Source organism: Thalassophryne amazonica, chromosome 16, assembly GCF_902500255.1.
Source record: "Thalassophryne amazonica chromosome 16, fThaAma1.1, whole genome shotgun sequence".
NCBI classification, from domain to species: domain Eukaryota; kingdom Metazoa; phylum Chordata; class Actinopteri; order Batrachoidiformes; family Batrachoididae; genus Thalassophryne; species Thalassophryne amazonica.
The window spans coordinates 43,846,697-43,874,302 of NC_047118.1; the positions used below are offsets into that span (position 1 = coordinate 43,846,697).

Below are 27,606 nucleotides of genomic sequence, written 5' to 3' on the forward strand. Positions count from 1 at the left end.
TTTATTATCATCATAAATTTGATCATAAAAATGGAGGAGTAGGGTACAGTTAGTTTAACCTAACGGCTAACGTTAGCTTAAGAAATACAAATAGTATGGCACTCGATGGTAAATCTGTGTGGAGTAGACAGTTCTGAAAAACTGACTGTGCAAGAAGGAGAAGAACGAGGAAAGACACCTAGACAACCCAGAAGTTATAGGCTTCTGTGGATGTGATTGGAGAAATAGCTTCTGTTTCTACAATAAAATAACCATATTTATAGCTTAGCCTACTAGCTATAATTTAATTTTACTACAAGTCTATAGACTAGGTATACGAGGTCTCTTAGATAATAAACCGACCCTTTTATTTTTTTTTTTAACTATATGGATTTGAATGACATGCGATTACACCAATCATGCTTGAACCCTCGTGCGCATGCGTGAGTTTTTTCACGCGTGTCGGTGACGTCATTTCCCTGTGGGCAGGCCTTGAGTGAGATGTGGTCCCGCCCTCTCGGCTGAATTCCTTTGTTTCACACGCTGCTCGAGACGGCGCGCGTTGCTTTATCAAAATTTTTTCTGGACCTCAATCAATCAATCAATTTTTTTTATATAGTGCCAAATCACAACAAACAGTTGCCCCAAGGCGCTTTATATTGTAAGGCAAGGCCATACAATAATTATGTAAAACCCCAACGGTCAAAACGACCCCCCTGTGAGCAAGCACTTGGCTACAGTGGGAAGGAAAAACTCCCTTTTAACAGGAAGAAACCTCCAGCAGAACCAGGCTCAGGGAGGGGCAGTCTTCTGCTGGGACTGGTTGGGGCTGAGGGAGAGAACCAGGAAAAGACATGCTGTGGAGGGGAGCAGAGATCGATCACTAATGATTAAATGCAGAGTGGTGCATACAGAGCAAAAAGAGAAAGAAACAGTGCATCATGGGAACCCCCCAGCAGTCTACGTCTATAGCAGCATAACTAAGGGATGGTTCAGGGTCACCTGATCCAGCCCTAACTATAAGCTTTAGCAAAAAGGAAAGTTTTAAGCCTAATCTTAAAAGTAGAGAGGGTGTCTGTCTCCCTGATCTGAATTGGGAGCTGGTTCCACAGGAGAGGAGCCTGAAAGCTGAAGGCTCTGCCTCCCATTCTACTCTTACAAACCCTAGGAACTACAAGTAAGCCTGCAGTCTGAGAGCGAAGCGCTCTATTGGGGTGATATGGTACTACGAGGTCCCTAAGATAAGATGGGACCTGATTATTCAAAACCTTATAAGTAAGAAGAAGAATTTTGAATTCTATTCTAGAATTAACAGGAAGCCAATGAAGAGAGGCCAATATGGGTGAGATATGCTCTCTCCTTCTAGTCCCCGTCAGTACTCTAGCTGCAGCATTTTGAATTAACTGAAGGCTTTTTAGGGAACTTTTAGGACAACCTGATAATAATGAATTACAATAGTCCAGCCTAGAGGAAATAAATGCATGAATTAGTTTTTCAGCACAAGACCTTTCTGATTTTACAGATATTGCGTAAATGCAAAAAAGCAGTCCTACATATTTGTTTAATATGCGCTTTGAATGACATATCCTGATCAAAAATGACTCCAAGATTTCTCACAGTATTACTAGAGGTCAGGGTAATGCCATCCAGAGTAAGGATCTGGTTAGACACCATGTTTCTAAGATTTGTGGGGCCAAGTACAATAACTTCAGTTTTATCTGAGTTTAAAAGCAGGAAATTAGAGGTCATCCATGTCTTTATGTCTGTAAGACAATCCTGCAGTTTAGCTAATTGGTGTGTGTCCTCTGGCTTCATGGATAGATAAAGCTGGGTATCATCTGCGTAACAATGAAAATTTAAGCAATACCGTCTAATAATACTGCCTAAGGGAAGCATGTATAAAGTGAATAAAATTGGTCCTAGCACAGAACCTTGTGGAACTCCATAATTAACTTTAGTCTGTGAAGAAGATTCCCCATTTACATGAACAAATTGTAATCTATTAGACAAATATGATTCAAACCACCGCAGCGCAGTGCCTTTAATACCTATGGCATGCTCTAATCTCTGTAATAAAATTTTATGGTCAACAGTATCAAAAGCAGCACTGAGGTCTAACAGAACAAGCACAGAGATGAGTCCACTGTCCGAGGCCATAAGAAGCTCATTTGTAACCTTCACTAATGCTGTTTCTGTACTATGATGAATTCTAAAACCTGACTGAAACTCTTCAAATAGACCATTCCTCTGCAGATGATCAGTTAGCTGTTTTACAACTACCCTTTCAAGAATTTTTGAGAGAAAAGGAAGGTTGGAGATTGGCCTATAATTAGCTAAGATAGCTGGGTCAAGTGATGGCTTTTTAAGTAATGGTTTAATTACTGCCACCTTAAAAGCCTGTGGTACATAGCCAACTAACAAAGATAGATTGATCATATTTAAGATCGAAGCATTAAATAATGGTAGGGCTTCCTTGAGCAGCCTGGTAGGAATGGGGTCTAATAAACATGTTGATGGTTTGGATGAAGTAACTAATGAGAATAACTCAGACAGAACAATCGGAGAGAAAGAGTCTAACCAAATACCGGCATCACTGAAAGCAGCCAAAGATAACGATACGTCTTTGGGATGGTTATGAGTAATTTTTTCTCTAATAGTTAAAATTTTGTTAGCAAAGAAAGTCATGAAGTCATTACTAGTTAAAGTTAATGGAATACTCAGCTCAATAGAGCTCTGACTCTTTGTCAGCCTGGCTACAGTGCTGAAAAGAAACCTGGGGTTGTTCTTATTTTCTTCAATTAGTGATGAGTAGAAAGATGTCCTAGCTTTACGGAGGGCTTTTTTATAGAGCAACAGACTCTTTTTCCAGGCTAAGTGAAGATCTTCTAAATTAGTGAGACGCCATTTCCTCTCCAACTTACGGGTTATCTGCTTTAAGCTACGAGTTTGTGAGTTATACCACGGAGTCAGACACTTCTGATTTAAAGCTCTCTTTTTCAGAGGAGCTACAGCATCCAAAGTTTTACAACTTTGGATGAGGATGTAAAACTATTGACGAGATACTCTATCTCCCTTACAGAGTTTAGGTAGCTATGTGAGGAATATCCGAGTGGACACTATTCAAGAAATTAAGCTGGTTTTCTGTGAAAAGTTTAACGGCTGATGAGAGATTATGGGGTGTTTCTGTCGGTGTAAGGACTTCCCACGGAGCGGGACGTCCTGCAGCGCTTCCAGGCGCTGTCGTCGGCCTGTTTCGAGCTGAAAACATCCTAATTTAAGGCTTAATTCACCCAGGACATCGTGAGAGAACAGAGAAGATTCAGAATAGGCCGGCATGAGGAATTTATGCGGACATTCCACTGTTTAAGGACATTTTTTTAATGAAAGACGTACGCGCAAATTCGCCGAGTCGTTTCCGTGACGACTCGGCAAATCTGTGTGCGCCGCGACAGGAAAAACACCTCCGTGTTGAAAACCATTTGTAGAATTCAGGCGGCTTTTAATGGCTTTCAACAAGTGAGTAACTGAGAAATTGTTTAACAGCTTGGGCATGTTCCAACTTGCCCGTTAAGATTTCCAACGGAGGTGTTTTTCCTGCCGCGACCCCCCGCGGTCACGTCCAGCCCGACATGCGACTCTGCCCGCACGTTCTTTCATTACAAAATGACCGTTAACAATGGAATGTCCGAATAAACTCCTCATGCCAACTTCTTCTGAAAGTTCTCTGTTCTCTGACAACTTACTGCGTCAACAGAGCCTGAAATGTGGAAGTTTTCAACTTGAAACGGCGAGACGCTGCCGCCTCGAAGCGCAGATCGTCGTCAGGCGCCGTGGACCGTCCTTAAAGCGACACTACCAGACCAAAATCTCTCATCAGCCGTTAAAATTTTTACCGAAAACCAGCTGAATTTATTGAATGGTGTCCACTCAGTTGTGCCTTACAGTTTTGAAAAATTTTTTGTCAAACAAAGCAACAGTCTCTGAGCCATTCCTAAACAATGAAAAAAATCGACGAGCGGGTGGACGACTCCTCACTCAAAGACTGCCCACAGGCGAATGACGTAACCGACAGGCGTGAAAAAACTCTCGCATGCCCACGAGGGTTCAAGCATGTCTGATGTAATCACACGTGATTCAAATCCATATGGTTTTTGAAAAAAATAATAAGGTCGGATACTTTTCTAATAGACCTCGTACATGTACTATAATCTTCTCCTGTATGAATATTTAGGTTTTAGTAGCTAACTCCTATATATTATGTAGTACTATATTTCTTGTATATGTTGTTTATTACCTTGATTGTGCAAAATAACTTATATACATGCTGTCCATTTTCTTGAGCTGCTTAGGTGGGTAGGGAGAGTTCCCATGAGATAAAAAAGTTTTTCAACCTACCATCCCTGGTTCTCAAGACCAGGCACCGAAGTGGCTCTACTCTGCTCTATTCTACTCTTCTTTTTTTTTTTAGATATTTAGATATACCCTAATACACATAGTTCTACCTTAGAATTGGAATGTATTATAGAAGATATACTTTACTGAATTTACATGCCTGGGCACTCCCAGAGCCCACTACCACTGGTGTGCTAAATTTGGTACAAATCAGAGTGAACACCATGCATTTTTATTTTTCATCCTTAATGGTTGACCTTTGGTTATTTTGATTTCATTTGGGTGTTTCCAGAACCCAGATTTGTTGCAAATCAGAATGAAAAACTTTAATTTTGACATTTGACCCCAATGACCTTGTTCTTTGCCAAAACAAACCCTATAGGAGGAATTCTTGGCTTGACATTCATTTACAGTGATGCCAGTAACGTGTTACTGTAATCTGACTGCTTTCTTCAGTAATGAGTAATCTAACACATTGAAAAACAGTTGTCTATCAAAGCGCGGTGACACTCATAGCTATGGTTTTACAAATACATTTTTACGCTTGTTGTTTTCTTTAAAAATCTGTGCCACTCTCTGTGTCTCCTCGCTAAAAACAGCTGATCCACGACGTGTTATAAATACTAACCCTTTTTTTCCCACCCAAATGCACTTTCTGAGGACGACATGACGTAAAAAATGCTGAAAACTTTCTTACCTGTCAATTTGGTTGTGTTTTCTGCATAAACGTTATCTGTTCTTCTGCTCAAATAGCAAGCCAGGGGTGAATCCATGCCGGAAGAGGGTGTGGGGGTGTGGGGGTGGGGGGACGTGGTTCCCCACAGCAGCCCTAGATTAAAGGTCCACTTTTGAATACGTTTTTTTCATGCTATTACTACTACTAAGACTACTTATAATAATAATAATAATAATAATAATAATAATCTCAACAACTAAAATGTTTAGAAAGAATTTAAATGTTAGAAAAATGTTAGAATTTAATAGTTACATTTATAAGCAATGTAGGTTAGAAATTGTAAGTCTTACTGTTACAATGCTGTCAACATTTAAATATGAGGTTAGGAAAGATGTCTATTTTTTTTATAAAACAAGTATTTATGTTCATTGAAGTCAAGAAAGGGTGACTATAAAGTGAGTATTGGCAAAACAGGTTATCATTTTCATGTTGAGGTGGCATGGGGGTGTTGTCGGCAGCTGCTGAAAGTGACTAATAAAGTAACTAGTAATCTATCTTGGTACTTTTAAAATTGAGTAATCAGTAAAATAACTAAGTTACTTTTTCAAGGAGTAATCAGTAATTGGATTACTTTTTCAACATAACTGGCAAAACTGTTCATCTATGTATCAAGTTTGGAAATTGGCCTGAGAGGATTAGGGGAGCAAACAAAAGGTATGATTACATAATGAAACAAAGTCGCTCTGCAATAGAAATGCTGTGCAACTTTGCAGCTCTTGTAAAGAAATAATTGTTTTAGTTAATAGCTGTTAATTGTGTTATTGGTATTTGATACATGCTGTGTGCTGGCCTCTGTGTTGTTTTGTGTCAATCATCTACAGTGCCATCTGGAAATGTATTGACAGCACTTAACTTTTTCCACATTTTGTTATGTTACAGCCTTATTCCAAAATGGATGAATTAAAATTTTCCCCATCAAAATTCTACACACAATAACCCATAATGACAATGTGAAAAGTTTTAGATTTTTGCAAATTTATATATAAAAAAAAAAACTAAACTAAGAAATCACTTGTACACAAGTATTGACAGCCTTTGCCATGAAGCTCAAAATTGAGTTCAGGTGTATCCTCTTTCCACTGATGATCCTTGATGTTTCAGCTTAATTGGTGTCCACCTGGGGTAAATTCAGTTAATCCGACATGAGTTGGAAAGACACACACCTGTCTACATATAAGGTCCCACAGTTGACAGCGCATGTCAAATCACAAACCAAGCATGAAGTCAAAGGAATTGTCTGTAGACCGCCAAGAGAATTGTCCAGAAGGACAGAAGAGAATTCCACAAGGACATCTCTGCAGCAATCCACCAATCAGGCTTGTATGGTAGAGTGTCCAGCTGTAAGCCACGCCTTAGTAAAAGGCACATGGCAGTCCACCTGGAGTTTGCCAAAAAGGCAACTGAAGGACTCTGACCATGAGAAACAAAATTCTCTGGTCTGATGAGACAAAGATTGAACTCTTTGGTGTGAATGTCAGGCATCACGTTTGGAGGAAACCAGGCACCATCTGTACAGTGAAGCATGGTGGTGGTAGCATCGTGCTGTGGGGATGTTTTTCAGCAGTAGGAACTGGGAGACTAGTCAGGATTGAGGGAAAGATGAATGCAGCAATGTACAGAGACATCCTGGATGAAAACCTGCTCCAGAGCGCTCTTGATCTCAGACTGGGGCCATGGTTCATCTTTCAACAGGACAGTGACCCTAAGCACACAGTCGAGATATCAAAGGAGTGGCTTCAGGACAACTCTGAATGTCCTTGTGTGGCCCAGCCAGCGCCCAGACCTGAATTCAGTTGAACATCTCTGGAGAGATCCAACCTGATGGAGCTTGAGAGGTGCTGCAAAGTGGAATGGACAAAACTGCCCAAAGATAGGTGCACCAAGCTTGTGGCATCAAGAAGACTTGAGGCTGTAATTGCTGCTAAAGGTGCATCAACAAAGTACTCCTAGTCTAGTGGTTAAGCTTTGGGCTTGAGACCAGAGGATCCTCAGTTCAAAACCCAGCTAGACTAGAAAATCACGAAGGGCCCTTGGGCAAGGTCCTTATGCTGCATTTACACATAGGCAGGATGCATTCCGAATGTCATTTTTGCACTATTCTTGGTGCATTCCTGACATTCTTAATGTGACTTAACGCATCTGAATAGGTTTCTTAATAGCGCATGTTGGTGCGTGATATTTGTGATTTCTTGGAGCATGTTTTTGACTGTCAAAAAATCTTCCATGAATGTCACACACCACCCTCATTTCGCCTCATGACGTGGAGGTCGCAACTGAGCATGTTGATCTGTCTTGATTAGTGGTGATCCTTAATAGAGCGTGACAGCGTTGTTCTCTCACATGCGCACAATTAAACCCTGCTGCACCGCATTAAGTTTTATTGCTGCAGTATGCTGAAGGAGGACAGTGACGCCAAGTGGGCTAAAAGTCTCATTCCAATGCCCCTCAGCGTACTCCTGCAGGTGTCCCACCTCCTGCTGCTGCTGCTGTGCCTGATGTTTGAGAAACCGAGCGAGATGAGAGCCGCATGGAGCCACACCTCTGGCTCTCTCCGTCTCCTCTTCCTCCTCTCTGCACCACTCCATGGCACAGAGCCCAACTAAGCATGCAGTCACAAAGTTCTTCTGCTGTGGCTTTTGAGGAGCAAACTGGAGCGATCTGAATTGCTCAGCAGCTGACGGTAGGATGAATATGGGTGTGTGGGGAGACAATTCACAACATGACAGAACAACGCGCTGTTACGCGCAATAGCGCGCAATATTTTTGACTGTGTGTAATGGTTCCTGATAATTTGCCAACAACACGTGTCATTAATCATAACGCGTGGTAACAGGTTGCAGCAGTTCCTGAGGAGACCTGACACCTCTGCCCCAAATTATCACATTTGTGATCAGTATCCAAGAATGTATACTTCGTGACTTATGTGTAAATGCAGTATTAATCCCCTAGTTGCTCCCGGTGTGTAGTGATTGCCTTGTATGGCAGCACCCTGACCTGTGTGTGTGTGTGTGTGTGTGTGTGTGTGTGTGTGTGTGTGTGTGTGTGTGTGTGTGTGTGTGTGTGTGTGTGTGTGTGTGTGTGTGTGTGTGTGTGTGTGTGTGTGAGTGAGTGAGAGAATAGGTGAATGTGAGGCATAATTGTAAAGCGCTTTGAGCTACTGATGCAGATGGAAAAGCACTATATAAATGTAGTCCATTTACCATTTTACCATTTACTGAGCAAAGGATGTGAATACTTAAGTACATGTAATTTCTTAGGGTTTATATATATATATATATATATATATATATATAAATTTACAAAAATTTCAAAACAAACATGTTGTCATTATGGGGTGTTGTAAGTAGAATTTTGAGGGGGGAAAATGAATTTATTCCATTTTGGAATAAGGCTGTAACATAACAAAATGTTGCGAAAAAAAATGAAGTATTGTGAATACCTTCCGGATGCACTGTAGCTCATGGGGCTTCAAGTGGAAAATAACCTCATTATCATTGTGATTTTTGACAAATAGAAAAAGAAGATAAAGGACTTTCCTCTGCCTGTGAGCCCGCCCACTCTGTGCAGTCCCATCACAGACGCGTTAACCCTCAACCCTGCACGCAAGAGCCAACCAAAACCCAAGGCCAAGGCCCGAGAGGTCAGTGGAATGATGGATGAATTGCAAAGTCGGCATCGAGGAAAACTTAATTATGCTGGCAGGGATAAAAGTACCGCACAGGAAGAGCGTGCCTGCAGAATCACTGAAACAATAAGTCTTAAGAAACTAAGTGATGGTGTGTTGGTGTTGTAATTAACACTTTCCTGGTGGAGAAAAATAGAGTCAACCTCCTGCATTGTTTAGTTTGCACTGAATCATTGCATTGTTATCCATCTGCCACTGGGAAAAAATATGTGTGTATTTTGGAAACTTTGAATAGGGCATGTGTGCAAAAGTGTGTGCAGAAAATTTGTGTGGTGGTGAGTATGCTGTGTTCGAGAGCATACGTGCTGTAATATGTTTGATTTAGAAGGCAGTTTGGTGGGCTGCTTCAAATTAATTTGACGTACCATTTTAGGAAAAAATTAAATGTCAAGTGGAGGATGTTCATAATCACTGAGGTAACTGTTATAGAGGATGGCACATTCCAGGCTTATGACATTAGACCTTGGTCTCTTTGGCTCCCACCCCGAAGCCTTCCAGAGGAGCAGTGAGCCGTCTGATGGAGAGTATGGCAGCAGACGAAGACTTTGAGCCCAACCAGGACAGCAGCTTCAGTGAAGATGAGCTGCTCCCATCATGTAGCAACAGCTTATCAGAGAGGTCGACCACACCCGGTCAGTGCACGGTCAGCTGTTAACGTTTTCTTGGAATTACCGGATTTTCAGATGTGGAGTGTTCCACTATTTATACCAGAAATGATCTTCAAATGACATGTACGAACCTTATTTAAATAGACCTAAATGCTGTTAACACTGTCACGCTAACCATGGTTGATGATAAAGGTTAGCAGTTCATGCTAACTGTGGTTCTAGCCAACTATTAGGGACACTGTTGACATGGCTGTATATATTAATCTTTACCGTATTTCTGAATATGCAAACCGTAATATGCTCCATATCCTAACCATGCTAACATTTACAATTTACATGGACTGACAAACTATTAAATGTGCCAAGTGCTGTTAGCAGTGCTTTATGCAGTCAGGCTAACGGTGGTTGATTGTAAACTTCAGCTGTAGACGTTAACTGTGTCATTAGCCATCAGCTGTAGACATTAACTGCGGTAGTAGCCGTCAGCTGTTGACATTAACTGCGATGGTAGCCGTCAGCTGTTGACGTTAACTCCTCGGCGCTCTCACCTCCTCAAACCCCCCCCCCCCCCACGCTGCGCACAACTGACGCACATTCCTGCGTTATTAGATATGCAGCATATGCAACTTGAAGCAGGCCCAGTGTGAAAGGGGCTTTAGACATTGCTCTTTTGAAAAAACTGATTGGCCACTTGAATTTTCAGTAGGCAGCCAGGTAGGGGGTCAATTGAACAATTACACAGGGGTCAAAATTAAAAGACACTCCAGTCATATTGAAAAGTATTCCAACTTATTCATCCCATTGCAAAGCTTCCAAAAAGGTATAATTTGGACGATCTGTGGCTGAATGTTATGGAGTTATGGGGCAGAAACAGCAAGAATGGTGACAAAGGTCAATTTCAGTTTGTACAGGGGCCAAAAGATAAAGTTGCTCTAATTTTGGTAAAAAAAAAAAAAGTGATGGAACTTATTGGTTGAGTTAATAAGATTTTTAAAAGCAGTAGTTTGCACCATGTGTCATGCTTAGCTTTCACATTATGGGGTTAAATATGTCACATGTCGTAGAATCCAATGGATGTTGACATTGTTTGACATTTACTTTGGAGACCAATCATTCAACACAGTCAAAACTATTCCATTTATTAATCCTATTGGCTCAACCAATAATTTGCACTTTTTTTTAACCAAAATTGAAGCAACTTTTGACCCCTGTGCAAACTGAAATTGAAGTTTGCTACCATTCTTGCTGTTTTTACCCCATAACTCCATAACAGTCAGTCATACGTAGTCCAAACTGTACCTTTTTGGAATATTTATGATCAGACAAATAATGTGGTGTAGTGTTCAATATGTTTGGAGCATCGTTTAATTTTGAACCCTGTGTAATTCTTCAATTGACCCCTACCTGACTGCCTATTGAAAATTCAAGTGGACAATTGCTTTTTTCAGAAGAGTAATGTCGAAGGAGTATTTGTGCTGAATTTGGTGCTTGTATCACCATTTGAAGGATTGTTTTAGTTGTCTGCTGCAGTATAAGTCCTTTCAGCTGCTCCCTTGTTTGGACTCTGCGTCGCCACAGCAAATATACTGACCATAATATGCTAATGACTTCGCGGGCTACATGGTCTCATTTTGTTAGGCCTCTGCTGTCACTTGACGGCCTAAAGCCTGTAGAGTTTTGTGGGACACAGCCCTTAGTAGTACGTAGTCCCTGAATTGAGACACAGCCATAGTTTGTCCGACTACTAGTAAAAGTAAGTCCCTTCGGCTGCTCCCTTGTTTGCACTCGGGGTCGCCACAGCAAATCCAAGGTGGATCTGCATGTTGAATTGGCACAGGTTTTATGCCGGATGCCCTTACTGACGCAACTCCACATTACATGGAGAAATGTGGCAGGGATGGGATTTGAACCCGGAGCCTTCTGAACTGAAACCAAGCACATTAACCACTTGGCCACCACCCCTGCTTGTCTGACTACTGACGAGCCATATTAATGTAATAACGTCCACATATGGAAATTGGCTAATTCCCAGAAGACTGTCCTCTCTGGTCCCGACACCATCTGGTGTATATATCATACTCTTTGGACATAATTGGAATAAATGCATGAATTTACCAATAATTTCTGTGTGTCCTTTTCAGCACCAGTGCAGTGTGTGTTGGATAAGGATTCTCTGGTGGACGGACTCAGAGTTTTGATCCCCATGGATGACCAACTACTGTATGCTGGTCATGTGAACACCGTCCACTCTCCTGACATGTGAGAACACACACAGAGACACATTTAATTTTCATGCATGTGCATAAAAAACTATCAATGGATACTTTCTTCACATTAAAAGCAATTTTATGCATCCAATTCATATTTTTTGTGCAGATTAAGGAAGTGTTGCAAGCCTGCAGGAGTTTCAATAAATCAGGCAGTGCAAAGTGTGGTGGTGTTACAGTATATGGATGAGTTCTAGTTTATTGTTTAAGTTATGCTGAAAAAGAGTTCTTTTAGAATTGTTTCTGTGGAAAACCTACTCAGCAAATAGTCTAGCGTCTTTTGACAGAGTGCAAATGATTATGTAGAATAGTGCTGGAAAAAAAATACTTACTAGTAAGCAGGCACATTTAAAAAGATGTCAAACACAATTTGTTGAGACTGTTTGTTGAGCAACGTCAATTAAACGGTCTGCAGCAAGCTGCAAAATCGCGTGACTGTAGACCTGCATGTTTAAATTAACACAGCCATCTGTCTGAAAGCTGCCATTTGGGGGCACTGTAACAAGGCTGCTAGAGGTCCTTTAACAAGCTCTGCTAATTGGATTTTTGAGTGGTTACAGTTTGTGAACTTGGGCAGGTATGTGTTTAAATAGTCATGCAGCCTTTATTATGTGATGTGTTGTTATATTTACATAATTATCTTGCATAATTTGTGCATTTACATGTAGATTAAATAATTTTGCAAATATCCAGATTTATGCATTCATGAAAACACAAAGGTCAGTACAGAGGGGATTAATTCAAGGTTTGGGGGCATGTGGGTTGTGCTCTGCTGTGGATGTTTCCTGCCAGAATTTTAATGTTTTTGGAAGTTTCCTTGCAAACAACTGGAGAGGGTTAGAAATATTCTTCTGATGTGATGTTGAAATGAAACAAAGCAGGACTCCAACATAGCTGCCTGACAGCCATTTTAAAACCATTAGCAGTTGCACCCTGACCTCAGATTGCTGACTCCACCCTCACGTTATGACCTTGTCGCCCCTACAGATACAGCGTGGTGGTTGAGGGGGAGCGAGGGAACCGACCGCACATCTACTGCTTGGAACAACTGTTGCAGGAGGCTGTGAGTAAATGGAATATCTCCACTGAGTGTGTGATGATGTGTGGTGTTGACACATCTTTATTCACTGTGTGCAGATCATAGATGTGAAGCCTCCATCGGTGCGCTATCTCCCTGAGGGCACCCGCATTGCTGCGTACTGGAGCCAGCAGTACCGCTGCCTTTACCCCGGCACTGTTGTTAACGGTACAGAGTCTGAACAGTCAGCTAAACCAGAAACACTGTTTAACTGATACGTTTTTCCAACAACTCTGACATCTTTGTAAGATCATTTGGAGAGCTCTGCCTTTACATTAGATTTGGAGTGGCAAAAAAAAAAAAAAAACTGAGAAATTTTTATAATGTATTTAAATAATTTTGTAAACCAATTGGTACTTGTGCAGAAGAACACAAAGATTTAAAAAAATTTCCCCTTGATAATTATGTCTGCCAGAGATGTAATAAAATGATCAGCCTTTATTTGTTTATTTATTTTCCTGTCTGTTAGCAGGATTACATCAAAACTACTGCACAGATTTTGACGAAATTTTCACCACAAATAGAAGACTCCACTGAATTTTGGAGGTGATCCAGATCTGGATTGGTGGATGTCAGAAATCTCAGATTGCTCTTGTTAAAAACATGCATTTAGCTACTAAATGGCTGGCAGTTGAATGTTGAATATACAATATGCATGTTCAACATTCAACTGCCTGCCACTTAGTATCTAAATCTCCAAATTAACACAAGAGCTATAGCACCGACTACATAAAATGTGTTGTCAATCATAAATACACTTATGCTGTTTGTTTCCATGCCAGCAAACAAACACATTTAACTGAATGCTGCCAATTCTACAAAGACGAGTGGTCAAATACCCAAACAGATTTCTGATAGAAGCTTGTTGATGGCTACCAAATGTTGGTCAAGGTGAAATTTGCTAAGGGATGTTCAACAAAATATTCATTTTGACCGTGTTTTTCGAAATCAGAAAGCCTAAAATTAATCAAAACTTGTGTTGTGCAATCATTTGGCCTCATAAAAAAAAGAACAGTTGAAAGAAATCACTGAAACCACAGTATTGCCATGGTGTTCGTGTCCACGACGTGCTTATGTAAACTTATGACCACAGCTGTGGCTAACTCTGCATGACGCATGCGATGCGGGCAGACACGCATCATTTTAATCATGGTGTGGTGCTCGGGGAACCACTACCATCAGCTTTACCTCTCAGCATGACTTATGAAGTATTTACATATACAGTGTTATTGTAACTGGCACCAGCAACAAATGTAAGCGTTTTGTGAGCTGTCCCCTTAGCGTGTAAAGCACTAGAGTCTTTTATCTTGATGGGAGCAAAACGGTTATGTTTAGATTATACATAAATGACTGTTTCAAGTCAGTGGTCTTTACTGTCACAAGCGGTGAGAAACGACACCGCTTCAGCAAATGATGCAATTATACCAACTGAGTGAGGATTTAAAAAAGAACTACTAAAGATTTAACCATTTAGAAAATGTATTAAAACCCGCGCCATTCAGTGGTTGTTACTGAGGCGTATCAGTGCATTTGTCTACACTTCCATTTATTTATTTACTTTAGTGTTTGCTGACTTTGGCTGGTTCTTGTTTGCTGCAGGAAGCTCAGATATCGACGAGAATGATGATCTCATCACTGTAGAGTTTGATGATGGTGACACAGGACGCATCCCGCTCTCCCACATCAGACTGCTGCCACCAGACTACAAGATCCACTGTGAGAACTTTTTTTTTAACTGTATAAACACTGTGGTCAGTCATGTAGGCTGTGTTTAATAAGTGGTTGACACAGTACAATTTGAATCCGTGCCTTCATTCAGGACTGACTGCGTAAAATGGTAAATGGACTGCATTTATATAGCGCTTTCCATCTACATCAGACACTCAAAGCGCTTTACAATAATGGCTCACATTCACCCCAATGTGAGGGGTGAATGTGTAAAACGGAATGACTCTTTCCTACAGCGGTAATGATGTTTTCGAGCATGTAGTTGTGGTAACAGGAGCAGGATTTGGTGGGGGGTGTCTGCTTGACCCCATCAGGTCTGACCCAATTACTGGTTCGGTTTCTGGCCAGGTGCTGAGCCGTCCCCTGCGCTGCTCGTGGCCAGCTGCTCCAGGAGGAGAGTCCGAAAATGCAGTAAAGAGGGCAAAGAGGCTGGAATAAAACCAGAGGAGGCCACTCCAAAGATCAAAGGAAAACCTGGTCGTAAACCAAAAGCAAAACCTGGTGAGTTACTGAAACCACTTACTCTGAATTGATGAATGAAGACTGATAGTTTTGTGACATTGTCGTCAAAATTCCAGGTGGTTGAGTGGTGAAAGAGTTGGGCTAACGCTACTTCTTTGTTTGTACTTGGATAAAAATACTTCTTCCACATCGCCCAAGTACACCACCTGTAAATTGGTACCACCCTGTAACTAACCTATAATAAATAACCTAAGATTTAGTGGTGTACCTTCCGTTCAGGGGGAGTGGTAGACTCTCATCCACTTCACACTACAGTAACCAGGATAAGCACCGGACAGACGGACCTCAGAGCTTCTACAGGACTTACTGCTTTGTAGTCTTGATGAAGAGTTCATTCAAATTATTATTATTATTGTCTTAATCCACTAAGCAGTTCCTCCTATCTGTCAAATATTTTCAAGGAAGTCCGTTTTTATTATTGAAAGAAAGAGAAGCCAGTGCTTTCCACTACAGGTAAAAATTATGAAGAAGCACTTTAAATCAACAGTGTGCAGAATGAAGTGCCATCTAGTGGTGAAGTTACAAATTGCATGATGCTCTTTCTAAACTCTTATGAAAACACAGTTCGTTGTTACAGGTATTTATACTCTAGAACAGATGGTTATGAATGCTTTATTTATTCAACTTATATAGCGCCAAATCAAAACAGATTCACCTCAAGGTGCTTCACACACACACACAAAAAACCAAAATAAAAATAATTAAAAGATTAAGGCACAATAACAGGGTAAAAAAAGTAAAAAGCGCAGTAACATAATATTCCAATATACTAGCCATACGAAAGGGAAAGCAAGTGCCTCTTAAATCTGGACTTGAAAGTCTCCACAAAATCTGACTGCTTTATTGATGCCGGAAGATCATTCCACAGAACAGGGGCAGGATAAGAGAAAGCTCTATGACCTGCAGACTTTTTATTCACCCTAGGGACACAAAGTAGTCCTGCATCCTGCGAACGCAAAGCCCTGGCCGGTACGTAGGGTTTAACTAAATCAGCTAAGTAGGGAGGTGCCAGTCCATGAACAATTTTATAGGCTAATAGCAGAACCATAAACTCTGATCTCACAGAGACAGTAAGCCAGTGAAGAGATGCCAAAATGGGTGTAATGTGGTCAAACTTTCTGCTTTCTGTCAAAAGTCTGGCAGCAGCATTTTGAACCAATTGGAGACCCCTAATGCTGTGTTCCATTTCTGCTAATAAACACCTCTAAATGGTACACACTGTAGATTTAAATAAAAGTAGTACAATAAAGCTTTATATCTTTTTATTATTTTATATGCTGCCTTCTGGTCTTCATAGTGCTGTGGACATTTCTACACACAAAAGCCAGGTGTGTCTACGTAAAAAAGATTGATTTTGGTTCAGCACTCCTTGTTAATGTTTTGTTTTGTTTTTTCCCTGTACTGCAACATTTCAGACAGTCACTAATGGGCCTCATGTGACATAATTATTGGAAGCGATATAAATAAGTTGCATCCTTATTTTAATATATCATTAAAGAGCCACAATAAAAAATGCATTTGTCATGTTTGCTTTTCAATGAGCTTTTCCTGTCTTTTAAAATAACAGCATATGTAAAAATATCTCAAGGCTCCGAACATTTATCAAAATAGCAACGCTGTCATCGGCGGTGTCTGTATTTCAGCCTTTTGTTGTACCATAAAGATCAGTCACTCACTCGTCGGCATGTCTACTTTTGCTGATTCTTTCAGTGTTTCTACTGGATAAGCAGTTCTTACATGTGTTCTTTTTGGAATCATTTCCTTGGTGATTTGTCTCTGATTCATCAGCATGTGAGGCTGCAGACCCCAAAAATCCCAAAACCACACAAAAGAAAACATCAGCATATCCAGTGGAAAGTCATTTACAGTGTACTTTGGTCACGCTTAAAGCTGTGCTGTTGATTTGTGTTTTTGTTTGGTTCCCCAGAGACCTCTGTGAACCCATATGGTCGAGAGAAATCTGATCCACCATCTTCCTCCACTCAGCCGGCGGAAAGACCCCAGACTCCAGCCAAGCCAGCACTGGAACGGGCCTCCTCTGTCCAAAAAGCAGACCAGGAGAAATCCTGCCACCCATCCCGTCCAACAATGGGAACCCAGGCAAAGCCAGGCCGAAAGAGCTCCACAGCCAGCACGAGTAGCCCCAACCTTACACCCACCCCAGTGCCCAGGAAGCCCAATTCAGCCCACTCTTCTGCTACTAAACCAGCCCGTATTCTGCCATCCTCTCTCTACCCCTCCACCTATGGTAAGGTCCTGACTGTGGATCTGTACAGTGAGCCAAACCTCAGCTCATACAACAGCCAGCGCAGAGAAAGGGAGAACAGCAGTCTCACCGCCATCAGACCCATGTCGAGGCCCAGTATGGCAACATCATCTCCTGCACTGAAGCCCAGCGCTGCCTCCATGCCCAGACCCACTTCTGCTTCCACAGTGAAACCCAAATCCATGTCAGACCACCAGAGCGGTTCCAGGCCAAGCCTAGGCTCTAGTCTCATGTCTAGCCCAATCTCCAGACTGTCATCAGGCAAACCCATTTCTTCACTGACTCCTAGACCTTCAACATCTTCCCTGTCTACACCCTCATCTGCACCTAGACCCAAACTGAAGATGCCATCCGACCCGCTTTCAGCTATCTCCAGGCCCAAACCAAGCACAGGGAAAAGTGACATAGGTTCTGTGGTGAGGCGGAAGCCCCTATCTGCAGAGCCCCTCGTGAAACTTGACCATGAAGGTGTGACCTCCCCAAAAACCAAGAAGACAAAGGCTATGATGCTTCTGGGGGAGAAGAACTTCAGGCGTGACCACACCCCTATTACCACAGGTGCATCCAATCCAAAAATGTTAAAGGCCAAGCCAAGAGCCCCAGAGAGAGAGACTGACCCACCACAGAAAGACTCCGCACCAGCTCTGTCTAAGGAGAAGGCAGAGAGCTGTGGCACTGGGAGCAGAGGTCAAGAGATGGACAAGAGAGAGGAGAGAGACAAAATAGAGGAGCGGAAGGAAGTGGGGAAAATGGAAGAGAGAAGGATGAAAGAGGAGTCTCAGAGTAGCAGCAGCTCTGAGTCAGAGGAAGAAGGAGAGAAGGGGAAGATGAAGAAGAAGAAATGCACCTCCAGCTGCTCGTCCTCTTCATCATCCTGCTCTGGTTCCTCCTCATCTTCTTCATCCTCCTCCTCCTCATCCTCTTCGTCTACTGATGACTCCTCTTGTAGCTCAGATGATGAGCAGACCCCTGCACCTCTCCCAGACCCCATCTCTCCTCCTCATGTAGAGGACCAATCAAAAGAAGAAATGAAAGAAGATGAGGAGGTGAAGAAGGAGGAGGCAGAAGTAAAAGTGGAAGACACCCTGTCTCCTCCCTCACAGTCCCCGTCCCCTTCAACCTCTCCAACGCCGACTGCTCCTGCTAATGCTAAACCTGCAAAACCAGCCACTGGAAAGGGTTCAGGGCAAAGGGGTCGTCCTCCTAAACCTAAGCCCTGTGGAGGAGAAGGAAAGGTGGGGAGACCAAAGCGGAGGGAGGGGGTTCACCTCCCCACCACCAAGGAGCTGGCCAAACGCCAGCGGCTTCCCAGCGTAGAGAACAGGCCAAAAATATCTGCTTTCCTTCCAGCCAGGCAGCTGTGGAAGTGGTTTGGAAAACCCACTCAGGTGAGGGGAAATCCCTGTTAGACCAAAAGCATGTCTGGATAATGGAATGTTTTTCTGTAGCTGAATTGGAAAGTTTATCACCTCCTCAGCAACTACAGCTGTAATAGGAAACAATAGTTGTCCACAGAGCAGAATGCAAGCACAGTAAAAATCAATCCATTGTACATGACATGCTTGTCAGTTTAACAGCTCTGCCATGCATTAAGAAAAACACCTTCAGTCCAATCCTTCATGTGAAGTAAATAATGAACAGATTTTTTTAATGTCTCATCAATCCCACTTAGTGCAGAATTATAGCAATAAAAACACACTCAGTAGTAGACTGAATGATGTTTTAGTTGTTAACTACATATATATATATAGACATTTTTAAAATGTCTTCAACAGTGGACCCTTACTCTGCCCCAACCCCCCACTCCCCAATATCTGTAAATATAATTAACTTTTCTACGGCCACAGTTATCCCAGCTGTTACATATTCCAGGCAGCTCGAAATTTGCATGCAGGCTGCTTATTTATTCCCAATGACAGTCCACATACATAGATTACAAAATATCAGACATTAAAGCCTCACAGAATGTTGCAGTTTTGACCCTTTTTGAGCAACAAATCCCTAAAAAATTTGTTGACAAACAGAACAAATGTTACTTAGATTCTGTTACTAAAGGGAATTCCCCAGAAACCACATAATTCGAGAGACAACAACAACAAAGCAGATGCCCTTTTTACTTTAGGACTTTAAAGGAAGAAAAGAAAAGAGAAACAACACAGGAAATGTACTATAAGAAGGTAGGGAGGTGAAGTCGAGGATCACTATGTCTGATAGATTATAGTGAGGTAAATTCTTTGATTCTCAGTCCTCAACAGAAATGCCAGCATGCCAGTGATTCAGTTTCTTCTGGAAAATGCATAGAGAATTTCTTTTGGAAAAGATAGACTAATGGCATGGTACCTCACTTCAGCAATCAATAAACAAAAATAAATGTTGAAAGCATAGGCCAATGGAATGGTATCGTCACTACTAATAATCCACTCACTCATCATGTTCAAATTATGCAGTATTTTAAGTTATATGTAAGTGGTGGGTGCAGGAACTTTACTTGAATTTTGCTGCCTATAATTTTCACAAAATGTTGCTAATAAAATGGATGCCAGTAAATTTTGGGGTAGACCCAGATGAAGGGGCAGAACCATGACTTAAAAAATATATATTATTTAATGTTAGAATTTATTTATTTTTTTTACAAATTATTTGGTGAGGAGTACAAAACATTACTTTTCGGCATACAGTGAAAAACAGGAGCCAAGAAATCCAACACAGGACAACCTACTCCTTGGAGAGAGCAGGTTGTGCTCATAGGACCTGGATCACATCCTGGGTACTCCTATCAGTCTGTTGAAGCCCAAATTGCTACATGGTTGTGATCAACAGCTGTAAATCTCCTTGGTGGTGTGATAAATAATCCAGACTAGGCATCCTGTAGGGATGCAGCAGTACACAACTCTGTTGTTTCAGTTTATTTAAAATCTTTGTATTATTGTATGTCAAACCAGAGTACAGACAAAATCTGTTGTACTCATCCAAGTAATCCTCCTTTAATTCTTTGACCATCCTGTCTTTCTTTAACCTCCAGAGACGTGGTATGAAGGGAAAAGCAAAGAAGCTCTTCTATAAGGCCATTGTGCGTGGCCGTGAAATGATCCGGATTGGTGACTGTGCTGTGTTCTTGTCTGCTGGCCGGCCCAACCTACCCTTCATCGGGCGGATCCAGAGCATGTGGGAGTCCTGGGGCAGCAACATGGTGGTCAGGGTGAATTGGTTCTACCATCCAGAGGAGACAAACCCCGGCAAGAAACTCATCGACAAGAAGGTATGAGCCTGACGCTTGAGTTTAGATCAAAGAAAGTTCAAACTGTTCATAAAATTTACCCAAGGTCAGTAATAAAGGAATTACTATGAAGAAATGAAAATGAATTTACCTTTTTAATACATTGCATCTGGATTCAAGATGGTCTTGTAGTGTTAAAAACAACGAATTTAAATGTTTGTGGTTCTGCTTTTTCCTGCAAATCTTACAATGGAATGAAGGCCTATCCATTGTTTTCTGAACACTGCCGCCTCAAGCGCACAGACACAAAAAGCAAAACCTCTTAGGCAGGGCTAAATGTCATGAGCCGGATGAGTGATCCAGCTCAGGACTTTTTATGCATTAGCTATGTTGTGTGTTTGATGGGTACTAAACTTACTTGTTTGTCTGCAGAACTGGGATCAGATGTGTGGTCAGTCTTTGCCAGCAGCTCTGCACTCTTCTATCCAGAGAAAAGACTTTATGGAGGTGAGACCTTTTCAATTCCCACTTCAACTGATGGTTTTCTGGAAATTAACAGACTTTCAGATGAGGAGTATGCCATCATTTATTCTGGACATTGTTATGTTGATATCGCACATTTGACTACTTACAAGTAGAGAAAGCAAATCCTGTACATTGGTGCCGGTGCGCTCTCCAGATTTCATAGCTTGAAGTGGATCAAAGTCTACAACAACACATAGATGGGGCTCTAGTCTGACGCAGGTTACTTGCCCAGCCAAGTCCATTACCCATTTGTCAGCTGGGTGAAAGTAATAACAAGTAAATGAGGTGATGCTAATGTGTGACCACCAGTATGTCAATGCACCACATTAACTAAACAGTGTCCAGTAATAGTAGCGGTTTCCTCCTTATCTGAAAAACTGTAATGCTCAGAAAATATTTGATTGATAAACTCAAAACTACAAAAATAAGGGCTTTATGTTCTCTACAAAATACCACAGCCCACTTTTCTTATAACCATGTAATTGACTGAAGAGGTGCTTTTAAAACTGGTCTTGTTGATTAAGCTGGTCTAAAATGTGGCCAGGTTTGGCGTTGTTTTCTTGAGCTGGCTCGTGTGTTTAAGGGAAGGTCAGCATGCTGCTTGTCATAAACCAGCACAAGTCATGAGTGATCCATTAAAGACGTGCTGGTTTTGAGCATGTTCAAAAATACCCAGAACTCGACCAGACTCCTGTCTGCCTTGGCCACTTCTTGCCTGGCTTGGAGTGTTGTGGCGTAGGCACTACGCAAAGCAGCCTCCAATCTTACCAGCTCCCCTACCAGTTTAAAGCAGAACACTGAAACTGTTACCTTGAGATGCCAAGAGTTAAGTACGGAGTCTTCACCAAGTTCACCCAGAGTTGTGCCGAGTTGCTCCATCTTGGCCTGGGTTATCCTGAGCCGAGTGTGGACCAGCCATGGTAGCCTGCTCAGGAGGACTCTGTGCCAAATGCGTCCAGTTGAGAGTTTCCTGGAGAAATCGGACAAGATGCACCAAACTATTTGGCCCATTGTAGTGTGAAAAGCTGCCAAACTCTGCTACCAAGTATCAGAGCTGCTTAGGCCTCTAGGGCTGAAAAGCAGTGGCACTTTGTCTTGAGGGTCTAGATTCAGATGCTCGCCTTCATCTTACCCACATCATTTTAGAATAACTCTCTCTGCGTGTCTGCTGCAGCGCGCCTTGTACCAGTCTTCTCACAGCGACGAGAATGACGTGCAGACGGTCAGCCACAAGTGCCTGGTGGTGAGCGTGGAGGAGTATGAGCAGATGACCCACATGCGCCGCTACGCCGACAGCGAGGACCTCTACTATCTGGCTGGGACCTACGAACCAACCACGGGCATGATCTTCAACACAGATGGAGTCCCAGTTATCTGCTGAACGAACAGATGCGCTTCAAGAACCCGAGAAACTGACTTGTACCTCGACCAGCGGTCTTTGCAAGTCTAATCACTGACCTTCATTCACAGTCGAACTTTCAGTCATGTTTTGGTGAACTTAATCACTCCGTTACACTTCTACATTTTCATCATCAGCTAATACTACAGACAGGAGACACAACAGACAGTATTAAAAGTATAATGTCTCCTGAAACTTTTGCACACAACCACGCAAACACCATCAACACCTATTCATCCTTTGCTTCTTACATACAAACACAGATACATATATACACTCACGTGTAAATACCCCCCCATGTAATACCCAGTTATCTAGAAGAAAATATGAGTGTTTTATTTTCGTGTAATAGATTTATGTGAGAGTAGTTTTTAAACAGTCGAGAAGCTTTAATGAACTGTGAATGATAAAGGAGCGAGGGTCCGACTGACAAACACGCAGTGGTGGTGTGACGTTGTGATGTTGCTGTAGTGATGTTACAGTCATCGTAAATGTATCTACAGAACAGCAGGAGCGACAGACGCAAAGAGAGACAAAGATGCACAGAAAAAGCGAGAGGGGGAGCTGCTCCATTGCAATGCTGTCCAACAGAGAGCACTTAAAAGGCTTCAGACTCTGTCCTCCTTTAATTCAACCCTCTCGATTCCCTACGACAATCTGAGCTCAGGCACGTCTGTCTGTGCGCCACTAAAACTTTAGAATCCATCACAAACTCAGGCTGAAGAGAGAGAGAGAGGAAGGAACCTTTAAAGCACTTCCCATTTTCATCCTTGAGTTTTTTTAAAGGCGAAATCTGCTGGCGGTTGGGAAGTGGGGGAAAAGAACCCTACTCTGATTTTACTTTGAATTTCATGGTACATATTCTTGTTTGCCCAACAACACACAAGGAAATGAACCTCAAAAATACACACACACACACTCTGAACCAACAGAAGCCTCTGTAGTGCTGCATTCAGGACATGTTGAAAATTGATGTTTTCATCATGCCCCATGTATTCCTGTTGAAGTTGAACATCCGTCATGTTTGCAATATTGCTGCGGTTGTCCTATCAGCGTAATTAACTTTGTTGTATCCAGTTCTTTGAAAAGAATAATGTATGTTTTTTAATTTCTTAGTCTTTTAATGGTAAAATATCACCTGGCTTTTTAATGCGACATCCACAGTTCGGCATGGTAGCCAAGTGGTTCATGCACTTGCTTAGAAAACTGATGCTTACCGATTCAAGACCACTTGTGCCCATTCTCCAAGTTATGTGGAATTGATGATGACCGGCTGCTGTTCCTAATGAGGAATGGCATCCGGTATAAAACTTATGCCAAATAAATGTGCAGGTCCATGTCTAATCTGCGGCAGCAACCCAAATCAAAAAGGGAGAGGTTGAAAGAACTCAAAATCCCATAATTGCATCACTATACCTGTAGAACCTCGAGGCCTGAAACAACTTGTGTTATACCGAACATGTGAAATAGCTGTACTTAAAGAACTTTCCTAAAAGACTGCACCATCACTCCAAGGCTCAACCTGAAACTGTTGTTGTTGTCCTTTCGACTGCTCCCATTTCTTTATGGTCACCACAGTGGATAGCACCAGATCCGCATTAAGATTTTGGCACATTTTACACCGGATGCCCTTCCTGGTGCAACTCCAGTTTTACCTGGAGAAGCACACACAGCCCATGGTATTCCAAAGAGGTCTTCCATCTAAGTACTAACAGGCCCCACACTGCTTCGCTTTTGAGATCAAATTATTGAATCCATAGCAACATACGGATGTGAAATCCTGTATGCTTCTGAGCATTAATCCTAAAGAGATTAAAAATGGTAAACTTCTTTAAAAAAAAAAAAAATGCAGTATGAAGTGTCATAATTGTGGGTGGAGGTGAACACCAGGTCCTTTCCATTTAAAATAACAGGGCGCTGCAGTTCTGTTTCTTAAGGACCTTAAAATTGTTTTGTCTGAATAATTTTTTTTTAGCTCCCACCCACAAATACATGCTTTTAAGACACCTGGTGACTTGGGATTGGAATCAGCAAGCAGTTCCATATTGTTCACTCAGTCAGAATTGTATGCCTCTGGACAGTGATTCCTAAAGTGTGGGCTGCATCCCCCTGGTGGACCATGAGGATACTGCAGGTAGGCAAGAAGAAGTCATTCAAAAATAAGTCAATCGCTTTTGATTTTTCATTCTTGTACGCCTGTTGCAATAATCAACATATCAACTCGTTGCTCCTTATATAAAAATGAACACGATCATTGGGCTGCCCCGATATAACGCCCTTTACATGTGCATTTGTTGTTGCCAAAAATTCAGTGAGCCACACTCTTTTGTCCCTCTCAGCCTGCTGTGTGTGCGAAGTGCTCCGCCTATATACACATGGAGTCAACCGCGTGCTGCAGTAAACAGCTAGCTGAACAATTATCAAATCAAATCAATTTCATTTATATAGCGCCAAATCAATCAATCAATCAATTTTTTTATATAGCGCCAAATCACAACAAACAGTTGCCCCAAGGCGCTTTATATTATAAGGCAAAGCCATACAATAATTACAGAAAAACCCCAACGGTCAAAACGACCCCTGTGAGCAAGCACTTGGCTACAGTGGGAAGGAAAAACTCCCTTTTAACAGGAAGAAACCTCCAGCAGAACCAGGCTCAGGGAGGGGCAGTCTTCTGCTGGGACTGGTTGGGGCTGAGGGAGAGAACCAGGAAAAAGACATACTGTGGAGGGGAGCAGAGATCAATCACTAATTATTAAATGCAGAGTGGTGCATACAGAGCAAAAAGAGAAAGAAACACTCAGTGCATCATGGGAACCCCCCAGCAGTCTAAGTCTATAGCAGCATAACTAAGGGATGGTTCAGGGTCACCTGATCCAGCCCTAACTATAAGCTTTAGCAAAAAGGAAAGTTTTAAGCCTAATCTTAAAAGTAGAGAGGGTGTCTGTCTCCCTGATCCGAATTGGGAGCTGGTTCCAGAGGAGAGGAGCCTGAAAGCTGAAGGCTCTGCCTCCCATTCTACTCTTACAAACCCTAGGAACTACAAGTAAGCCTGCAGTCTGAGAGTGAAGCGCTCTATTGGGGTTATATGGTACTATGAGGTCCCTAAGATAAGATGGGACCTGATTATTCAAAACCTTATAAGTAAGAAGAAGAATTTTAAATTCTATTCTAGAATTAACAGGAAGCCAATGAAGAGAGGCCAATATGGGTGAGATATGCTCTCTCCTTCTAGTCCCTGTCAGTACTCTAGCTGCAGCATTTTGAATTAACTGAAGGCTTTTCAGGGAACTTTTAGGACAACCTGATAATAATGAATTACAATAGTCCAGCCTAGAGGAAATAAATGCATGAATTAGTTTTTCAGCATCACTCTGAGACAAGACCTTTCTAATTTTAGACATATTGCGTAAATGCAAAAAAGCAGTCCTACATATTTGTTTAATATGCGCATTGAATGACATATCCTGATCAAAAATGACTCCAAGATTTCTCACAGTATTACTAGAGGTCAGGGTAATGCCATCCAGAGTAAGGATCTGGTTAGACACCATGTTTCTAAGATTTGTGGGGCCAAGTACAATAACTTCAGTTTTATCTGAGTTTAAAAGCAGGAAATTAGAGGTCATCCATGTCTTTATGTCTGTAAGACAATCCTGCAGTTTAGCTAATTGGTGTGTGTCCTCTGGCTTCATGGATAGATAAAGCTGAGTATCATCCGCATAACAATGAAAATTTAAGCAATGCTGTCTAATAATACTGCCTAAGGGAAGCATGTATAAAGTGAATAAAATTGGTCCTAGCACAGAACCTTGTGGAACTCCATAATTAACCTTAATCTGTGAAGAAGATTCCCCATTTACATGAACAAATTGTAATCTATTAAACATGATTCAAACCACCGTAACGCAGTGCCTTTAATACCTATGGCATGCTCTAATCTCTGTAATAAAATTTTATGGTCAACAGTATCAAAAGCAGCACTGAGGTCTAACAGAACAAGCACAGAGATGAGTCCACTGTCTGAGGCCATAAGAAGGTCATTTGTAACCTTCACTAATACTGTTTCTGTGCTATGATGAATTCTAAACCCTGACTGAAACTCTTCAAATAGACCATTCCTCTGCAGATGATCATTTAGCTGTTTTACAACTACCCTAACAAGAATTTTTGAGAAAAAAGGAAGGTTGGAGATTGGCCTATAATTAGCTAAGATAATTATATCTTAGTCAAGTGATGGCTTTTTAAGTAATGGTTTAATTACTGCTACCTTAAAAGCCTGTGGTACATAGCCAACTAATAAAGACAGATTGATCATATTTAAGATCAAAGCATTAATTAATGTTAGGGCTTCCTTGAGCAGCCTGGTAGGAATGGGGTGTAATAGACATGTTGATGGTTTGGAGGAAGTAACTAATGAAAATAACTCAGAACAATCGGAGAGAAAGAGTCTAACCAAATACCGGCATCACTGAAAGCAGCCAAAGAGAACCATATGTCTTTGGGATGGTTATGAGTAATTTTTTCTCTAATAGTTAAAATTTTATTAGCAAAGAAAGTCATGAAGTCATTACTAGTTAAAGTTAAAGGAATACTCGGCTCAATAGAGCTCTGAATATTTGTCAGCCTGGCTACAGTGCTGAAAAGAAACCTGGGGTTGTTCTTATTTTCTTCAATTAGTGATGAGTAGTAAGATGTCCTAGCTTTACGGAGGGCTTTTTTTATAGAGCAACAGACTGTTTTTCCAGGCTAAGTGAAGATCTTCTAAATTAGTGAGACGCCATTTCCTCTCCAACTTACGGGTTATCTGCTTTAAGCTGCGAGTTTGTGAGTTATACCACGGAGTCAGGCACTTCTGATTTAATGCTCTCTTTTTCAGAGGAGCTACAGCATCCAAAGTTGTCCTCAATGAGGATATAAAACTATTGACGAGATAATCTGTCTCACTCACAGAGTTTAGGTAGCTACTCTGCCCTGTGTTGGTATATGGCATTGGAGAACATAAAGAAGGAATCATATCCTTAAACCTAGTTACAGCGCTTTCTGAAAGACTTCTACTGTAATGAAACTTATTCCCCACTGCTGGGTAGTCCATCAGAGTAAATGTAAATGTTATTAAGAAATGATCAGACAGAAGGGGGTTTTCAGGGAATACTGTTACGTCTTCAATTTCCATACCATAAGTCAGACAAGATCTAAGGTAT

General features: G+C 41.6%; 1 protein-coding gene across 1 annotated transcript in view; it reads left to right on the top strand.

Moving 5' to 3' along the window:
- The window catches only part of tnrc18 (trinucleotide repeat containing 18), a 121,086-nt gene extending 96,855 nt beyond the window's left edge, over nt 1-24,231 (top strand). Inside the window, exons 15-25 of the mRNA XM_034191350.1 lie at nt 8,622-8,747; nt 9,283-9,424; nt 11,542-11,659; nt 12,655-12,730; nt 12,805-12,913; nt 14,345-14,461; nt 14,822-14,974; nt 16,923-18,649; nt 20,284-20,520; nt 20,911-20,985; nt 22,178-24,231. Coding sequence (XP_034047241.1) covers nt 8,622-8,747; nt 9,283-9,424; nt 11,542-11,659; nt 12,655-12,730; nt 12,805-12,913; nt 14,345-14,461; nt 14,822-14,974; nt 16,923-18,649; nt 20,284-20,520; nt 20,911-20,985; nt 22,178-22,384 — 3,087 coding nt within the window. The 3' untranslated portion in view covers nt 22,385-24,231. The remainder of the gene's footprint in view (nt 1-8,621; nt 8,748-9,282; nt 9,425-11,541; nt 11,660-12,654; nt 12,731-12,804; nt 12,914-14,344; nt 14,462-14,821; nt 14,975-16,922; nt 18,650-20,283; nt 20,521-20,910; nt 20,986-22,177) is intronic.
- The last annotated feature ends 3,375 nt before the right edge of the window (nt 24,232-27,606 follow it).